At 33.4% G+C, this 18,180-nt stretch overlaps 1 protein-coding gene across 1 annotated transcript in view; it reads right to left on the bottom strand.

Annotated features, from left to right (window-relative positions):
• Window positions 1-353: 353 nt before the first annotated feature.
• Kcnj3 (potassium inwardly rectifying channel subfamily J member 3) overlaps window positions 354-18,180 on the bottom strand; it is a 149,406-nt gene continuing 131,579 nt past the window's right edge. The window contains exon 3 of the mRNA XM_042683521.1: window positions 354-1,364. Within this exon, the coding sequence (XP_042539455.1) occupies window positions 778-1,364 (587 nt within the window). The 3' untranslated portion in view covers window positions 354-777. The remainder of the gene's footprint in view (window positions 1,365-18,180) is intronic.

Below are 18,180 nucleotides of genomic sequence, written 5' to 3'. Positions count from 1 at the left end.
TGTTCTATAATTTACAAATTAAATGTATAATGGTTATACTTTTGCAGGTCTGTAGTAGCACAAACTTCTGTGACTCTTTCATGATAAGATACAATTGAAAACTTCCCATGACTTTAAACAGCAGAAAACATCAAATCAGATTTTAAAATGACAAATAATTTAAGGCTAAAATATTGGTATTAATAATTAATGCCATTAGCCTTTCTAGTCTAATAAAGTAAACATGCACGATAATTACAACTTTGAACAAAACATCACAAATTTTACCAGATATATTTATGTATGTTGATGTGTTGATGTGTTGATGTGTGTGTGTGTGTGTGTGTGTGTGTGTGTGTGTGTGTGTGTGTGTGTGTGTGTGTGTGTGTGTGTAAGTTTACTGCCCTGAAAACTATTCACTCAAGTTTGGCTTAATACATATATTAGAAATGATGGGGATAGTACCACCCGTTTAAATATATATTTATATAATTTCCAGAATATACAATATAAATATACCATATATAAATCATGCCATAAAACTAAATGCAAAATTTGCACATTATTGCATGCTTGATGTGATAATACATGCCCATTAATAACTTTCTTAGGATGTCCTCCCTCTGTAACTTTTGCTTTCTGCAGAATAACAATCCTTGGGAATAAAGAGCTGTCAAATATGCTTATTGGATTTTGGGGGAAATGTACCTTTCAGACTCCATAGGGAGAATAGCCTTATCAGCCAAATATCTGAGTATCTCTAAATCAAACTTAAATAATGCCTAAGGAGATGTTTTGTTATGTAAATCGATCAGAGTTCATTTTTCGCAATTTGGCTGGAAGATTTCCTTCCATCCTGGCTACTCCTCCAGCCATCTTTTGGAGCTTTGGTGGCAAATCAGCCACAGATTGACTCATGGGATCAGATAACATCTTGGTGGTTTTAGATACCAGTTTTTCTTCTGAGTTGCCAGGAACTGAACTTATTCGTTGAAGTTTCATGGGCAAATCTCCCAAACTATAGGCTTTTTCTGAAGTTGTTGAACTCATCCTCAAAAGTTTTTTGGGAAAGTCTTCTCTTCCAGTAATTTTCTGCAGCTTTGAGGGTAGCTTTGTGCTAATGTCTTCAAGTCCATCTAAGCAGTCCACAGAATTATGTCTCTCTTTGCTGTTAGTTATGGCTGGTGCAATTAAAGGGGATGACATGAGGAGCATTTCCTCCTGCTCTTTCACACTATAAGGTGGTGTAGGGACTTCAAATGTTGCATGAAACTGGGAGTAATCGACTTTAAAGAATCCTTCTTCTAAAGAAATAACAGGGAAAAATCGGTGACCCCACAAAACTTCATCTTCTGTATATGACGTTCGAGCTTGACAAGTCATCCCTATAAGCAGAAGAGAAAAAAGCACCTTGATGAATTGGGCATAATGGAAGTACATGGAAAGTTAAAGAATTCATTTTGCTTATTCACTTTTCTGAGTATACTAAATGATAATCTAAATGGCAAAAAGAAGTTTTACTACATAGTAATAGCCTTAACTACCTATACTTTCTTCCAAGGAAAAGTATAAGACAGTGCTTCTCTTTGATGTTTGTAACAAAATGCATTGCTCTTTATCTATAAACAAAATCTAAAGAATAAAAAGAATAATTTCAGAATTTGTATCTCTGTGGCAAGCTTGATGTTGAAATTATGTAAGAAACATCATTTAAGAAGTAATGTAATATGTGAAATACATTTGACTTTGAACCTAAACTTTACCAATCTTAGAATGCCAAATTTTCCTATGCTCTGAGCATGAAAGGCAATGTGATATAGAAAGTTAAATGTGCCAAGTGCTGGTGGCTCATGACTGTAATCCTAACTACTAAGGAGGTTGAGATCCCAGGATCACAGTTGGAGGCCAGCCCTAGCAGAAAAATATCCATGAGATTCTTATATCCAGTTAACCACTCAAAAACTGGAAGTGGAGCTGTGGCTCAAAGTGGTAGAGTCTAGCCTTATGCAAAAAAGAGTTCAGGGACAGTGCCCAGGACCTGAGTTCAAGTCCCATGACCAACAACAACAACAAAAGGTAAATGTGTCATTTAATATTTGTTCTTAATAATTAAGAGTTCACTTTATATTCCTCACATAATGGTAACAAATAATAGAAGGTGAGAAGGCCAAAGACAACTCTCCCCCAAGTACTGACAAATGAATATGGTGAAGGTATTTCTGTGTTGGATAATAGCAAGCCATCATACTTACTGGTACTATCCTTTTTGATCTACAAGTCAGAATTAAAATTTGCTTAGGTTTTAGGTATCTCTAGTACCAAAACAGTCATCTGAGCCTTGAATATAATTTACTTCATGTTGCCTTAATTTACTCAATTTTTTTCTGTTCAATATCACGTATGCAGATTGAATTACTCAAATCAATCAGCCTTTGAACATTTTTTATTCTTTATATCTATAAGTGCATACATATATTAAAACCATAAAGAAAATTTCAGTCAAAAGACATAATTTTTCATTCATGATAAAATTCATTGCTACACCTGAAAAAACAAATTGCTGGTTATTAAAATGTATACAAAATTTTGTATTAATGGCTATTAAAATGTAAAATGCCAGATGAATTTAAATCATCCTTTCAATGGTAATAGCAACCTTTCTTCATTTACTTCAATTTTCCTCAACACATAAGTGATTTCTATACTTTGAAGGCCTAGTGTAGTTTGGATTAACAAATATTCTGCTATTTTGCCTCTTGAATAATAAACACATATACAATACACGTAGAGATAAATTGGATAGTTAAAAAGTCACAAAAACATTTTATTGACTCTTTATAAAGTTTTTGTCTTACAAATATTATTAGTAATATATCACCATGGAATGAGCTGTCATTGCACACTTTTTTCTAAGACAACTTTTAAAAACTTACATAGAAAATGAATGCCTAGCAGAAGGCAGGTACTATGCTCAGCTTTCTCTTTACTTTTAGAATCCCTAGTAACATCTTGCTAAGATATTCAGCACATGATAAAGATTGGGAAATTAGTGCTCAGAGAGCTCAAAATATCTTGATTTCTCAGATACAAATTTGAGAAACTGTAGAGAAAAGATACCACCATGATTTGTGTGGGGGAGGGGAGAAGGAGCTTAGTTAGCCGTAATACCTCCAATATTTTAGATAAAAACTCCATTGTAAACAATATAGAATTTTAAATCTTCCATGGCACAAATCTGACAGTGATTAATAATGATATTATGAGACAAAGAGCTTCCAGAAACTCATATGAAGGTGAGGAAACTATTTTAAATGTTATTTGAAAGTTTAAATGACATGAACAAACCAGCATTTTAATTTTCAAACAATTTTCAAACCTCTATTTTATAAGAAAATTACCACTTCATATTACCACCATATAAGAAAAAATTGGATACATTTAATTGGCTTTTTGAGAAGATAAAAATAGAGAAAAGTTTTTCGAATAAGACTAAATATCGTATGTTCCTATACATGAAGAAAGTAAGAAAGGCTAAATTATTTTTTATTTCTCCCTAAATCAGACATTGTCTATAAATTCATATATTGCCTACATTTGACCATTTAAAAAGATCATATTTTTATACTTATATACTAGTATTTTCTTTACAACCACATTTTTAACTTAAACAAAACTTACTCCATTGTAACCACTGTTAGTTAATCACAACAAAAATGATCTGTAGTAAGAGCACATGTGCAACATAATTCAGTGTTTTAAAAAGCAAGATAGATATGTTCTATAATGGATATAAACACATCCATACATTAAGACTTAAAGTCACTTGAGGTCATGAACAATAAAAGTAAAGACTGAAAAAAGATTTTATGGCTATCACCATTGTAATCCTTTTTTTTTCTGTTTCAGTTTTTGTTCCGGGTGTGTTGAAAACACATTTATCAACAATCTATATTGTGGGCAAAGTTCTCTCCCATGCAATAATATCTCTTATTCCATATCCCATAACTGCTGTCTTGGATAAGGTCCAGATAAAATCTTTACTGTGCAGAAGTTGTGATATTTGCTGTGTCACAGTATCCAGACATTCCCTTTGGTCTGTGATGAACATCTTGTGTGAGGGACAAACATAGGATTAAAGACAGGATTTCTCTGACCAGGATAAAGGGGGAAAAAAGGACAATAATCAAGTTACAGGTATTCTGAAGGTTTAATTAAGGACATGTCAAACAAGGATTCCTTTTGTCATCATTTGAAAACCATTCACATTTGTTTGTTGTTGCTGTTGTTGAATTCATCTGAGGAGGTGAACTTAGTTTAATGACAACACACAATCCAGAAAGGAAAATGTAAAAAATACAGAGGTTAGACTACATAGGCTCCCCCATTTTTAATAGACATATTGGTGCTGGATTAAAGCACATTAAGCAATAATACATTCCCTCTTTACTCTGTGAATCAATGCAAGGAACAAATATTTTTTTCACAAAATGTTTTCCATCTAAAGATTCAGAAGTCTTAGCTATTTCCAGTAGCAGCATCTGCTGCTTTGCTAGTTTCCACAGAGATGAGCTTGTGTTGATTTTCCCCACATTTGCTCCAGTCTGGAGTCTGGTTTAAACATGCAAACACTCATATTGACAGTGAGGAGGTGCAACCAAATTGTACCCTGTGAATAATGGTATTCACCTGTATTGACTTTAAGTGACATTTCAATCTAGGAATTTAGGCGTGGTTTATTTAAGAATAATTTGAATTAGAGAAAGAAGTAATAGGATAATACATTCAAAAAAGAAGAAACATGTATATTCTTAGAAAACATAATTATATCTACTTTGAAACTTCTTAATTGAAATTTTATTTTTGAACACCATTTTGGGATAACTTCTCCAGAAAATAAAACATAAGCTTTCAATTACATCTTATCCTAGATCATTATCTACACACATTTCAGATACCAGACATTTTTCTTCTAATTTTATAGCTTCTGTAGCATTTTAAACATACTGATCTCAAAATAATAAAATCTTGAAGTAAAACCAGATTTTAAATTTATGATGTCTGTGGATTGGCCATTGGTACCTAATCTAATGAAATTGTGAAAAGAATAGAAAACCACACAAAGACTAAAGTGCTAGAAAATTTTCTTAGAATCAATAACATAATGTTATAGTTGACTTTAATCATTCCGTTTGTGAACATCTCTTTTTTAATTTTTTATTATGAAAATACCATACAGAAAGGTTACAGTTATATGAGCAAGGTAAAGAGTACATTTCTTATCCAGCATTGTTGCTTCCTCCTACAATCCTTAGGATCATGTTTAGTCTCTCTCGTTATAGAGAGGGAATGCTGAGACAGAAAATGTTGAAAAACTCTATATAGTAGGACTATAAGTACTGTCACATTTTTCCACGTTTTAGCATTATATAAAATGTTTATAACTTGACAGTTAAAAAAGAATCACTGATATCCAATGACTTTTAAGATTATTTTTTATATTACCACTATAGGTCAAATTTCCAATATGTAAATACTTCCCCTGTACATTTATTTATTTTCACCAATATTTAGGAGGAATGGGAAATGCAAATGATCCCCAGGGAACAATGAAGACAGCAGTCATTCTTGAGTACCCCACACCCAGTTTGTAACCTGAACTGACAAACTTTGACAGATTTTCTGGAAAATATAGTTATTTATAGTTTATAAAAGAGAAAAAGAGCCATAGAGATTTACATAATTTTAACCAAGCTACTTAATAGTGGGATTGTTAATCAAATTCATGTTTTCAATTATGCAAAGTTGTTGTGTTTCATATCGCTTTGGAAAGAAGATAAGTTAATTTCTTATAGTAGTGTAAAGTCCCCACCATTCTTCTCATTCTTCTCATGCACTGGCATATCCCTAACAATGCATGCAGATACTTTTAACGTGAAGAAATATCTGAGTACTTGTTTTTACTGTAGATGTCATAGCACCTCAAATACATCAATTATCAAAGGTCTGTTTCTCCAAAGTTAAAATTTGCAAAGATTTTTCTCTTTCCCCCATTTCCTCTCCAGTTAAATGTCTCTAGTTCTTTTCTATGTTTTTTTTTTACTATCCTATAGAAAACAACTGAATGTAAACATTGAACAACAACGTGTGAGCTACTGCTCTAAAAAAAATTCCAGGAACAGGATTTTGATTTTTTTAATTTTAATATTATTTTTCCTAACATAAAAAGGTAAATATTTAGTGAAGCCCTGTGGTAATACTATGCATGTCAAGTATTTCTCTCAGCATTATCCTCGTGTTACATGTAATCCTCACCAGACTTTAAGGAAGATAATATTTTTCCCTCCCCATTTTCTAGAGAAAGAATTGAGTCTCAGCATAATTGCAAACTAGTAAGATCACACACAGGTCATCTGAGCTGAAGAAATTGGGCTTAGGAATTCATGTTCTTTTCCCTCTCTATCAAGTTGTAGGCAAAAATAGGAAGAAGAAAGTTTGATATTGAGATTGCATGAAGTTTCAGAGCTTCTGCATGGCAATGGACATAGCTAGCAAGATCAATAGAAAGCCCATGGATTGGGAGAAGATCTTCACTAGCCCTACAACGGACAAAGGTCTCAAATGTAAAATATACTTAGAACTCAAAACATTAAATCCCCCAACAACAAATCCTCAAAAAACAACAACTTCCCAATAAATAAATGGGCTAAAGACTTAAAGAGAAACTTCTCTGAAGAGGAAAGAAGGATGGTCAATAGGCAAATGAATAAATGCTCAATTCTCTAGCCATAAAAGAAATGAAAGTCAAAACAACACTGAGATACCACCTCACCCCAGTTAGAATGGCTATACTCAAGAACTCTAATAACAACAGATGCTGGAGAGGATGTGGACAGAAGGAACCTTACTGCATTATTGGTGGGAGTGTAAACTTGTTCAACCACTGGAAAATAGTATGGAGGTTCCTCAAAAGACTCCACATAGAGCTCCCCTATGACCCAGCAATCCCACTTTTGGGCATTTACCCAAATGTTCACAAATAAGACTATACTAAAGCTACCAGCACAACTGTTTATTGCAGCATTATTTACCATAGCTAAGATATGGAACCAACCCAGATGCCCCTCAGTAGATGAATGGATCAAGAAAATGTGGTATATATACACAATGGAATTCTATGCCTCCATCAGAAAGAATGACATTGCCCCATTTTTTAGGAAATGGAAAGACTTGGAAAAAATTATATTAAGTGAAGTAAGCCAGGCCCAAAGAAACATAGGTCCCATGGTTTCTCTTATTTGCAATAACTAGTCTATGTCTGAGTCAAGCAGAATAGGTCAGGTAAGTTGATGTTAGGCGAAATGAACCCCAAGATCAGGACACAAGTGGCTTTTCTTTCTTACTATTGTTATATCGTATTTATATGATGTTTTTTTTTGTTTTTTTGTATGTCCCTCCCCCACGGTATAACCCCTGTTTTCACTGTATTTGATGTTGGTATAATTTGGGGAGGGGAAGGGAAAAAACAAATTGTCTAAATAGGGATATAGTTGGACCCAATGCAACAATAAGATAGACAAGATGCTATGTTGAAAAAACAACTTTACAAATTTGGCGGTGTAGGGGAGGTGTGTAGTCGTGGAGATGGGAGGGTAGGAATGGTAGAGGAAAAAGAAAAGGAGGCAACAATGATAAGAAATGCACTCATTACCTTGCTCGTGTAATTGTAACCCCTCAGTACGGTATTTTCACAATAAAAACTTATTAAAAATATATAATTAAATGACTACTCAAAGCATCAGTTTTGGATACAAGTATATTGAATCTAATTTTTGTGATCCAGAGGACCTAGTTTGCTATAATAAAGTCAGAAGGAAGGCATAAATAAAACGGCATTTCTACAAAAGTGAAGACTGGAGGCATGCTCCACAGCTCCGTGGAGTAATTATGCTTGTGCTAGGAAAACATGGAGTCACGTCCCACTTCTACAATCCACGCAGTTTAGCTTTGGAAAACTTCCTTTGCCCCTCTGAACCTTAGTACTTTCAATCTCTAAAGTTTAAATATTACATCCTAGGATTATCAGGATAATTTCAGTTATTTGTGGTATGCTTAGAATGCCTGAGTAAACAGTAACTTTTATAGCTATTGCCATAGATTATAAGAAGCAGTAAATTTTGAAAACCTTAACATATCAATAAGTCTAAGAAATAATGTGATGAATAAATCATCTTTTGATTAGTCAGAAAACAAAAAGTTGCTTTTTATGTCTTCCTACTGTTTAAAAGTGTTTGCTATTAGTAGTGAAAATAAAAATTATATATCCAATAAGTAATCTTGTACCAATCCTTGTGATATGGAGATGTTATACATTTCACTTCATTGTAGCATCAAAAGCCATACTGTGGATCTGGCATTATTAGTTCCATTTTTCATATAAATTTCAGAAATTTTAAACAGGAGAAAGTAAGCAACAGAACACTACCTCATGATTCCCTTAGTGATGAGACACTGGAAATATATATATATATATATATACATATATATGCATGTATGTATGCATGTATCCATGTGCATTTTTGGATATTGGGACTGATTCAATAACTTGTGTGTGGTGCAGAATCCTTATTTCTCAATATCTTCTTTAATATATGGAAAGGATATCACTGCACTAATCTGAAGGGAAAAAAAGAACAATCACAGCTGATATCCTAGTGTTGGAAAGAAGGAGGTCATGTCAGCCCTAGAGGCCATTGACAAGAGGCAATATTGTAGATTTTGATGCCAGACCAATCTAGTAGCAAACACAGAATTGTAACTCTATCAATAATTAATGTGTCACCTTGAATAAGCTACAAAATATCTTTAAAGCTCAGTTTTATCACCTGTACACTGAGGCCTACCTTGCAGACTGCACATAGATATGGTATAGATTAAATTCAGTTAAGTAATATATGTAAATTCCATTCAGTAAAAACGTTGATGATTTTCTGACAGAAGAATCCTATAGGCTACAAGTTTCACTGTATTTGATATTGGTATAATTTGGGGAGGGGAAGGGAAAAAACAGATTGTTTAAATAGGGATACATGTTGACCCATTGCAACAATGCGATGTACAAGACGCTATGTTGAAAAACAAATTTACAATTTAGGTGCAGGTGGGGGGGGGAAGGGGGAGGGGGAGGATCCTTAGTTCAGGAGGTGGGAGGGAAGGGATGGTAAGGGAAAAAAAAAGAGGCGGCAACAATGCTTGAAAAGAAATTTACCCATTACCTTGTTAATGTGTAACTGTAACCCCTCTGTACAGTATTTTCACAATTGAAAATATAATTCTGAAATTATTAAATAAGAACATGGTCTGTTTTCCTCCCTATAAGTACTTTCAAAATTTCACCAATTCCCTCAGATATACTGGCTTTGAGACACATTTGGCATTCTCTGTGTGCTCTCTATGGTATGGCTCTGAGCTGAACTAAAATTTAAATTATAAACTCAGAAGAATCTCATAATGTTTTAAAGTCTTTGTTTATAAATCATAAATACATTGCGTACTACACAGTTCAATAATACCAAGGTTGCTGGCATCAGACTCTTCTGAGATATAGGTTGCAAAGTCATTAAGAATATATAAATTGCTTCCAGGAGCTATAGTTTTCAAATAGATGGAATCTCTTTAAAGTTCAATGTATTATTCTGTTCAGACAGACTTTTAGAGAGGAGTAGAAGTTTCTGGCATGTATTCAACCCAACAGTGTCCTCTATTATTTACACGCACTTGGTCTTACAATATGTTCTCAGACATCAGTTTGCCATTACTGCTCAAGTGAGGTCAAAGAACTCCTACCAAAATAAAAAGAAGAATCTAATTTTATTGGTTAGGAGACAAAGCTTGAATCAGAAACTTTAACTACTAATATTTTTAGAACAGTAGTTTAGTTTTCCAATTCTTGGGAAAATAGTAAAAAAAAAAAAAAAAAAAAGCAATGCATAGTAAGACAAATATCAGGCTTCCAAACAGCATTTAAATGTAGATAAATTATGACAGGAAAATCATGCTGAAAATAAATTTAATATAGTGTAAAAGTAAGCAAAATATACAGATATTGTATATAAACAAGCTTGTTCTTGGGTGAACCATTCACTATTGCTAACTCTGTTGACATGTTATTTAACTTATATGAACATTCACTGTGACTATATAAAGTGATACAGGATAAGAATTTATAATTTGTAAGAGTAATATGACAATCAATACTATAACCTTATAATAACTACAAATGTGCGGGCTTACCACATTAGTTACTAAAAGATTATTGGAAACTACTACTGAGGTTACAATGAATTAAAAGTCCAATTAATTAAAATTCACATTATATATGTTTAAAATACTATAATCTTCTTAGTTATCAGAAACCATTCAAAACAAATACCATGCCCTTTTTAACTTCTGTCAATTAGACATGGACTTATTCTCAGATTTCAGATCTAAGGAATCATACATCATGCATACATACATACATAAATACATACATGATCACACATACATACATGATCTGAGATAACTCCAGTACCAGATTACCGAGGGCTGCCCTGAACCAGTGTGAAGCAAATACCTTCTCAAAGTTCATCTAACTGCTTGGCTAGGTTCATAATAGGCTGCCATTAGCCTTCCTCTCTCACTTCTGGTGGAAGCACTGAAGAATTTGTCAAACTTACTTCCAAGTGGCAACACCTGCTTCCTCTAACAGTGAAAACATTTCATTCTTGGCTCACCTCTTTGGTTTTACTCCTCTGTTACCTATTAAAACATGTTACTTGAATTATTTATGCATGCTATTGTTTTCTTGGAAAGATATCTTTTTATTTTTTCAAAATAACCCTAATTTTATAGGTATAATGTAACGCAGGTACTATTGGAGGATGCTCCATTTTATAGCTTGTAGCAGAAAATATTATTTTTTCCAAAGAAAAATTATGAAGTTCCTAGATCATGAAATACATTTCAGTAATAGTGGCATAAAATCATTTGAGAAAACATTATCCTCAGTCACATAAAGAGAGAAAGAGAAAAAAAGCTTTTAAAATACCATTTGCAAGCTGGATGCTCATTCCTGTATTCCTAGCAACTCAGAGGAATGAGACTAAGGATCATGGTTCAAACACAGCCAGGCAGGAAAGTTTGTGAGACTCTTACATACAATTAATGATGAAAATGCTGGAAGTAGAGCTGTGGCTCAAGTGGTAGAGAGTTACCTTCAGTAAAAATGTCAAGGGACAGTGTCTAGGGCTTGAGTTCAAACCTCAGGGCCCTCTCTCTGTCTCTGTCTCTGTCTCTGTGTTTGTGTCTCTGTCTCTCTCTTTTACATATACACACACACAAGCACACATATGTACTCCAGCTGCAGTAATAGCATAGAGAATAACATCTTCTAAATGTTAAATCATAACACATAAGTTTAGCTTGAACTTATATTGAATCCTCAAAAGCCGTATTGGTGGCTCATGCTACCCAGGAGGCTGAGATTTGAGCACTGCAGTTCAAAACCAACTCCAGGAAAGAAGGTCCATGAGACTTTTACCTCTAATTAACCTCCTGAAAACCATATATGGAGCTATGACTCAAAGTGGTTGAGTACTAGCTTTCAGCAAAATAGCTCTGGGACAGCATCCCAGCCCAGAGTTCAAGCCCCATGATGGACAAAACAGATAGATAGATAGATAGATAGATAGATAGATAGATAGATAGATAGATAGATAGATAGATATCCTCATTGATTTACAAAGTCAGGCCTTATTATAGAATGATAATATAAAACAATTATAAGACATTTTCTAGCCTGACTCCTATTTCCTTTACAATTTAGTTTAAGTTACAACTGTAGCTTCATCTCTTTAAAATTATTAACGATAATAGTCACAGCATACATTTAAAAATATATGTTGGATCATAAGTATTTTCTATTAAAATGATTACAAATGTATGTTCATAGCCTGTGAAGTCTTGTTATATAGTACAGAGAATAAAGTAGCATGTCCAAAGTCTCATGTCATATGATGGCTGCAGTTAAAATAGTTCAATTCTAGACATAGGCATTTTCATCTTCATGCTGTTTTATTAAACTTGTTGTGAATAGACCACCTTCTCATTGGTTTGAAACTATTGTTTTCTATTCCTATTACTTGCTCCATCATGCTTCAAATGCTTGTCACATTTCATCCACTTCTCAACCTATAATCAACATTTGACATCGAAAGAACAAATCAAATGCCTTTAATTCTACAGTTTTTCCTGATTTTTATCCTCACAGCACATTTTTTTTGACACTGGAGTTTAGGAACTCATGTTTGCTAGGCAAACACTCTCCCACTTGAACCATAGCCCCTGGACTCGAAATTCCCCCACTTTTTTTGCTTTCATTATGTATGTTTTTAAGCTTGGAAATTTATTTACCTGGGGACCTACTTGGCCTTATCATCTTAGATAGACCTTTAACATCTTTTAAAAAGGTCCTGTGGACACATATGTATGTACGTATGCATATTTGCACCTTCATATTTCTCACTCTCTAGTCATTTTAGAGGTCTCAGTGGCTACATTATAACATCACCCAGTAATGAGGTGATACTCTGATTATTTTTTAAGCATCTACATCCTGTCACCTATTCCTCTAGGTGTTATTCACACTGTATCACAGTGAAAAAAACCTACCCTATCAAACTCCATTCTTTTAGTTTCGAAACTGCTTTTGAAAGACTTTTTACCATGTGACACATATTCCTTGTTCATGTACTTAGTGTCAAAATTTTGGGGTAGAGCTCATACAAAAGCATAACTAGCTACATCCACATTTAAGGTATGGTCTACAGCTGTTAATTCTGCAGCAGCAGAACCATTCGAAATCACAGTAAGTTTCCTAGGGGACTTCTTATTCACTCCATCTAATTGCTCAACATTGTATTGTGCATTAGATAGCTCATAATTTACTAGGGAGAATAGGAAAGAAAAAGAATGAGGTAAATATTAATGGAGAAGTAAATTTTATGAAACAAATCTATGCCCATCATCACTAACCTACTTTACCAATGCTACAGTCATTAAAAAAAGTAAGCAACGTAATCATTAATGTAGTGGATACATGCAATATGTTGATATAGACTGTGTGCTATCAAGATGATGCTTACAAGCTGGGCATCAGTGGCTCATGCCTGTAATTCTAGCTACTCAGGAGGCTGAGATCTGAGGATTGTGGTTCATAGCCAGCCCAGGCAGAAAAGTCTGTGAAACTCTTATCTCCAATTAACCACCAGAAAACCAGAAGTGGCACCATGGCTCAAGTGGTAGAGTGTTAGCCTTGAGCTGAAGAGCTGAGGGACAGAGCTCAGGCCCAGATTTCAAGCCCCACGACTGACAAAAAAGAAAAATTTAAAAAAGATGATGCTTATATTGGAAATTTTTGTTTTTATTTGTTAATTTTGTATTTTGCAGTGTTGAGGATTGAACTCAAGAGCTAGCATACATTAGACAAATTCTCTTCCACTTAATCACATCTTCCTCCTGGATGATGATGTATTAGTCCAAATCATGAACTATAAAATGAATTTGAAGCATCTATATTAAAAGCATTATATATTGATTAATGGAATGAAGTAAAAGCATATAAATTCAATTGTATATAATCACGGTATAAATTATAAATACTAACACAAAGGAATAGGATATATTTGACTGTAAATGACACTTAGCTGCAACCCATTACATGAAATTATATGTATATAAGTTGGATTATCCATTATCCATAGAATAATTGAATTAATCAAACATTTTGATGCATTTAAGTACTTGATTGCTATTAAATCTAGTATTATTTATTTGTTTTGCTTGTCCAAAAGGGTTTCAATACAACAGGTCAATTTGTGAGTACAATACATCTTGATAAATAATTTCTATCCATAATCTAAATAAAGTTTGTCACCTTGTGACGCTCTGTACATTTATTTTTACCTGACAGTTTAAAACTTGCTTGCTCTCCAACTCATGACTCTTATTTTTCCCCCCTATGGATTGCCACATCTTTTTCAATCACAAACTATAGCTATTTTTTAACGTCTTCTTTGGCAGAAATTCAACTACATTTTGTTAGCTTGCAGGCTTAGAACAGAGCTGAAATAAATATTTGCAATTCAGCAGTTGTTCTGAATCCACGCTCTGCAGGAAAAGGTCAGAGAATTTTTATTCTAATTTTTCTGTGTGCTATTTATAGTGGCTAAATGACAAATAAATTCCCTGTAATTTTATCAGAACTATTTCTTAATGGCTTTTATTTTGGGTGTGAAAATTCACACCACAGGAATAATCAGAAATATATGGTCTTTTATCATGAGTATTTTTAAAAGGAAATCAATATTTGTTTCTACATGTCTCATGAAGGAATTTAGTTTTCTACCATGACATGAACAGGTCCTTATAAAGCAAACAATAGAGAGTTTTCCTAAACTATATGCTTTCTTATATCCTTGGATATTAATGCAATTTACTTAAAAAAATCACATTACTAAACCAGTGATATAAAATCTGAGGTCAATAGCACATAAAATACAAGATGTAAACAGTTGCTTCTTTAAACTGGCATTTTCAGAAATAAGTGATAACTAAACTCATTAGCTAATAGTAAAATTAAGTTCAAGGAGTAAGGAAGCCTTGATTTCCACTAGCTCTCAAAGTGAAAAGTGATCTTTCTACAAAGACTCTGCTATAGTAGAGATCCAGAATTTTCAGAGCCTGGAAAACTTGGGGGAATTTTTTCATTATATATAGCTTTGTAAAATATTTTGACATTTAAAAGAATTACCTTAACCATCAAATGAAGCTAAAACCTGTAGTATATAAATTTGCCTAATATTTATTCCAAAGCTTGTTAATATTGCAAACCAATCTCATTGAGGTTTAAAAGAAGGGAGAGAGAAAGGAAAGACATCAGATAAATGAATGCTTATGGAGTACAGGAAATCAACTACTGTAGTCAGATTTCAACTGAAGACTAACTACACAGACTAATAACTAGTTATGAAAAGGATTTCCTTATGGTCACACACAACCACAGTTTTAGATCATTTTGTTATTTAGAATCTGAGACCACATTATTTTTAATATAAATATATATATAATATTATGGTCAAGGAGATGTACAGAGGGATTAGAGTTACATAAATAAGGTAATAAGTACATTTCTTGTCAAACTTATTATCCTCTCCCTCATTTTTCTCCCACTTTCCCTTCCCTCATTCCCCCTAATTTTCGGATCTTTTCCAACATATTGTCTTGTGAGTATCACTGTTGCATTGGTTCCCCTCTAGTCCTTTGTCTCACCATTCCCTAATTCAGTAAATATGTACACAATACCCAGGGTACCAAAATCAAATACAGTGACAACAAGGGATAAAAAATATCTAAGCAAAATGAACTCTAAGACATGGACTGAAGAGGTTTTTCTTTGCAGTTGTTGTTTCTCATGTACTATGTGATTTCTTGTTTTTTTTGTGTGTGTGTTCTTTCCACATAATTTTTTTATCATGCCATATTTAGGATGAATAATGCTTACCATAAATCTATTACATTGGAACAAATAAAATAAAAATGAGAAAATAAGTCAGTAGCATGTATTTGTTATCTATCAGATAATATTTTGCCCTGGTTAACAAACATTTCATAAATTAACAAGGTAATCTGCCAATTAATCAAAAAATACATACAGTGTTGTGATTATTTTCTCTTTTGTATGTTTGTCAAAACTATCTAAAATTACTCTGAGGTTTTTACCAATTGATGTCTTTGTTGGACAAAGAAGTTAAATTACAAATAATATAAAATGACAAATTTATCTGTTTTCATCATGATACAAGATTAATAGAAATATTTAAAGTCAAATCAAAAGAAATTGACAAAGTGGAGAGAAGTAAGGGAGCTTTGTTCCACATGTGCTATCATAAAGTACAATGGTAATCAGTACAAATAATACCACTAATGTTTACATACAAATTGCATGTTAGATCCTATGTTAAATGAAATCAATTAATTATTTTCAGAATTCCTATAATGAGTTACTATCTTCTTATCAAGGTAAAGAAATTACCTCCCCCCAGAAAAAAAATAAGCAACATATCTGATCAGAAACCTGATGAAGGAAATGCAGAAAGTAAGAAAGTATGTGTGGCACCACTCATAATCAGGAGTTGTGAATTTAAATAACACCTTGCCACAATGCTTCTATTAGCATGGGCAAAACCTAAAACAATGACAACATAAATGGTACCAAAGGAATGAGAACTCTCCTTCTTTGCTGGAAGAAGTACAAGATGGTATAGACAACTGGGGTTTCTTGTAAAACCAGATACACTTTTTCCATATTGCCTCAAAATAAAACCCCTTTCTATTTAACCAATTAAATGAAAAATGTATTCCTACATGGACATTTGCACAGGAATGTTCACAGTAGGTTTGTTTATAATAACCCAACTTGAATCAACTAAGATGCTTTCTGGGAAATGAATGGATAAAAAAACATAAAAGTGGTAGCATTATTCAGTGATTAAAAATAAGATGAAGGACTTCAAGAAGACATTCTGAACAGGATACAGGTTATGTTATTAGTTTTTGAAAAAGCAATGGCAGTGATGATATAAACATTAATTATCACCAAGTGTTGGGGGATGGAATTAATAAGTGGTTATCAGTAATTTTTAGAGCAGAAAAGTGATCCTGTGTGATACTTTGATGGACTCCTTTTATGCAGTTGTCAAAACTCAGAATATATGATACAAAGAGCAAAACCTGATGAAAAGTATGGAACAAGATCTCTAATTAGTAATTATATTTACCAAAATTATTCCATACAAATGGTTACTATATACTAAATAATCAAGAGATAGAAATAACTTTTTCTCATAAACTTATAAATGAGTTTAAAAAATATGTGGTCATATGCACAACATGAATAGAACTGGATATCTTTATGTGAAACAATCCATGTAGAGAAAGATAAGTACAAACATGATCTCTCACACATGGAATCTAATAAAGCTGACCTCATGGAAATTATGAGTAAAGTGGTAGTTACTGCAGCTGGGGACATAAGGGAAGGAATAGGAAAAGAACTATCAGTGAGTATTAAGATAAATCAGATAGAAGAATTTCTGATGTGCTACTGCAAAATAGGAAGAATATAATTATACTGTTTTGTGTATATTAATAAGCTGGAGGGAAGAATTTTGAGTAGGTTCAATATGAGGAAATAATAAATGAAGAAACAGACATGTTAAACCTAACTTTTATATTATGCAATGTATTTATTTGTCAAAAATTTACTAGTACCCCTTAATATATAAATAATTATTTTTATTTTTATGGATCAATATCAGTAGTTGATTAACAAGATAAAACGTTTAGTTAAAAAGATTTTATGCATTATTTTAGCAGTGAAACAAGAAGTCACATAGTTTTTAATTTTATATGATCTACTTTATTGGTAAATTTATATAACCTATACACCTTGACCATTGTATTAGTCAATAGCTTGCCTAATCTCAAGTCTTAAAGTAGACCTAACTGTTTTGCTATACTTATAGCTCCCAAAATAAATGAAGGGGAAAAGAAACTATATGTTCAATATATGGGGATTTACCAAATTTAAATCTCATATTACAGATTCCACGAAAAAGCATGTAATTGTGCTTTAACCTATGAAGAACTTTTTGGGGAGTCCAGAGCAAGGTGGCAGAGAGGAGAAGCTGGGGGCTAAACAAACTCTTGTGTAGAAACCTATTTTAGTGTTCCAGTGAAAACTCCAAGGCTAGAGAGTCACACCAAGTGTTCCATAATAGTACAGAGAGTTTGGCCAGAGAGGAAAAATTCATGTAGATGGGGCAAAGGGACAGATTTGAGCTCTTGCTGCAGCAGCCTCCACCATACCAACAGAGACAGCTTGGGACCAAGGCGCCATAAGTGGTGTGTGAGCAGATTTTACTCATGGCCAGCAAGAACTGACAAGGAGTGGAAATCTTCATACTGCTGACCACAGACAGTCACAAACCATGGATGGCCAGAAAACCAAGGGAAAGACGTGAGTATTATGCATCCTCACTCCTTTTCATGGGGCAACAGTGGGAAGGTAGTCCGTCCCCCACCACAAAGAAGAACTCCATCGTT

This window comes from Dipodomys spectabilis, unplaced genomic scaffold (assembly GCF_019054845.1).
Source record: "Dipodomys spectabilis isolate Male_0828 unplaced genomic scaffold, ASM1905484v1 ptg000081l, whole genome shotgun sequence".
Lineage (NCBI taxonomy): Eukaryota > Metazoa > Chordata > Mammalia > Rodentia > Heteromyidae > Dipodomys > Dipodomys spectabilis.
This window is presented reverse-complemented; position numbering and strand designations above follow the sequence as displayed.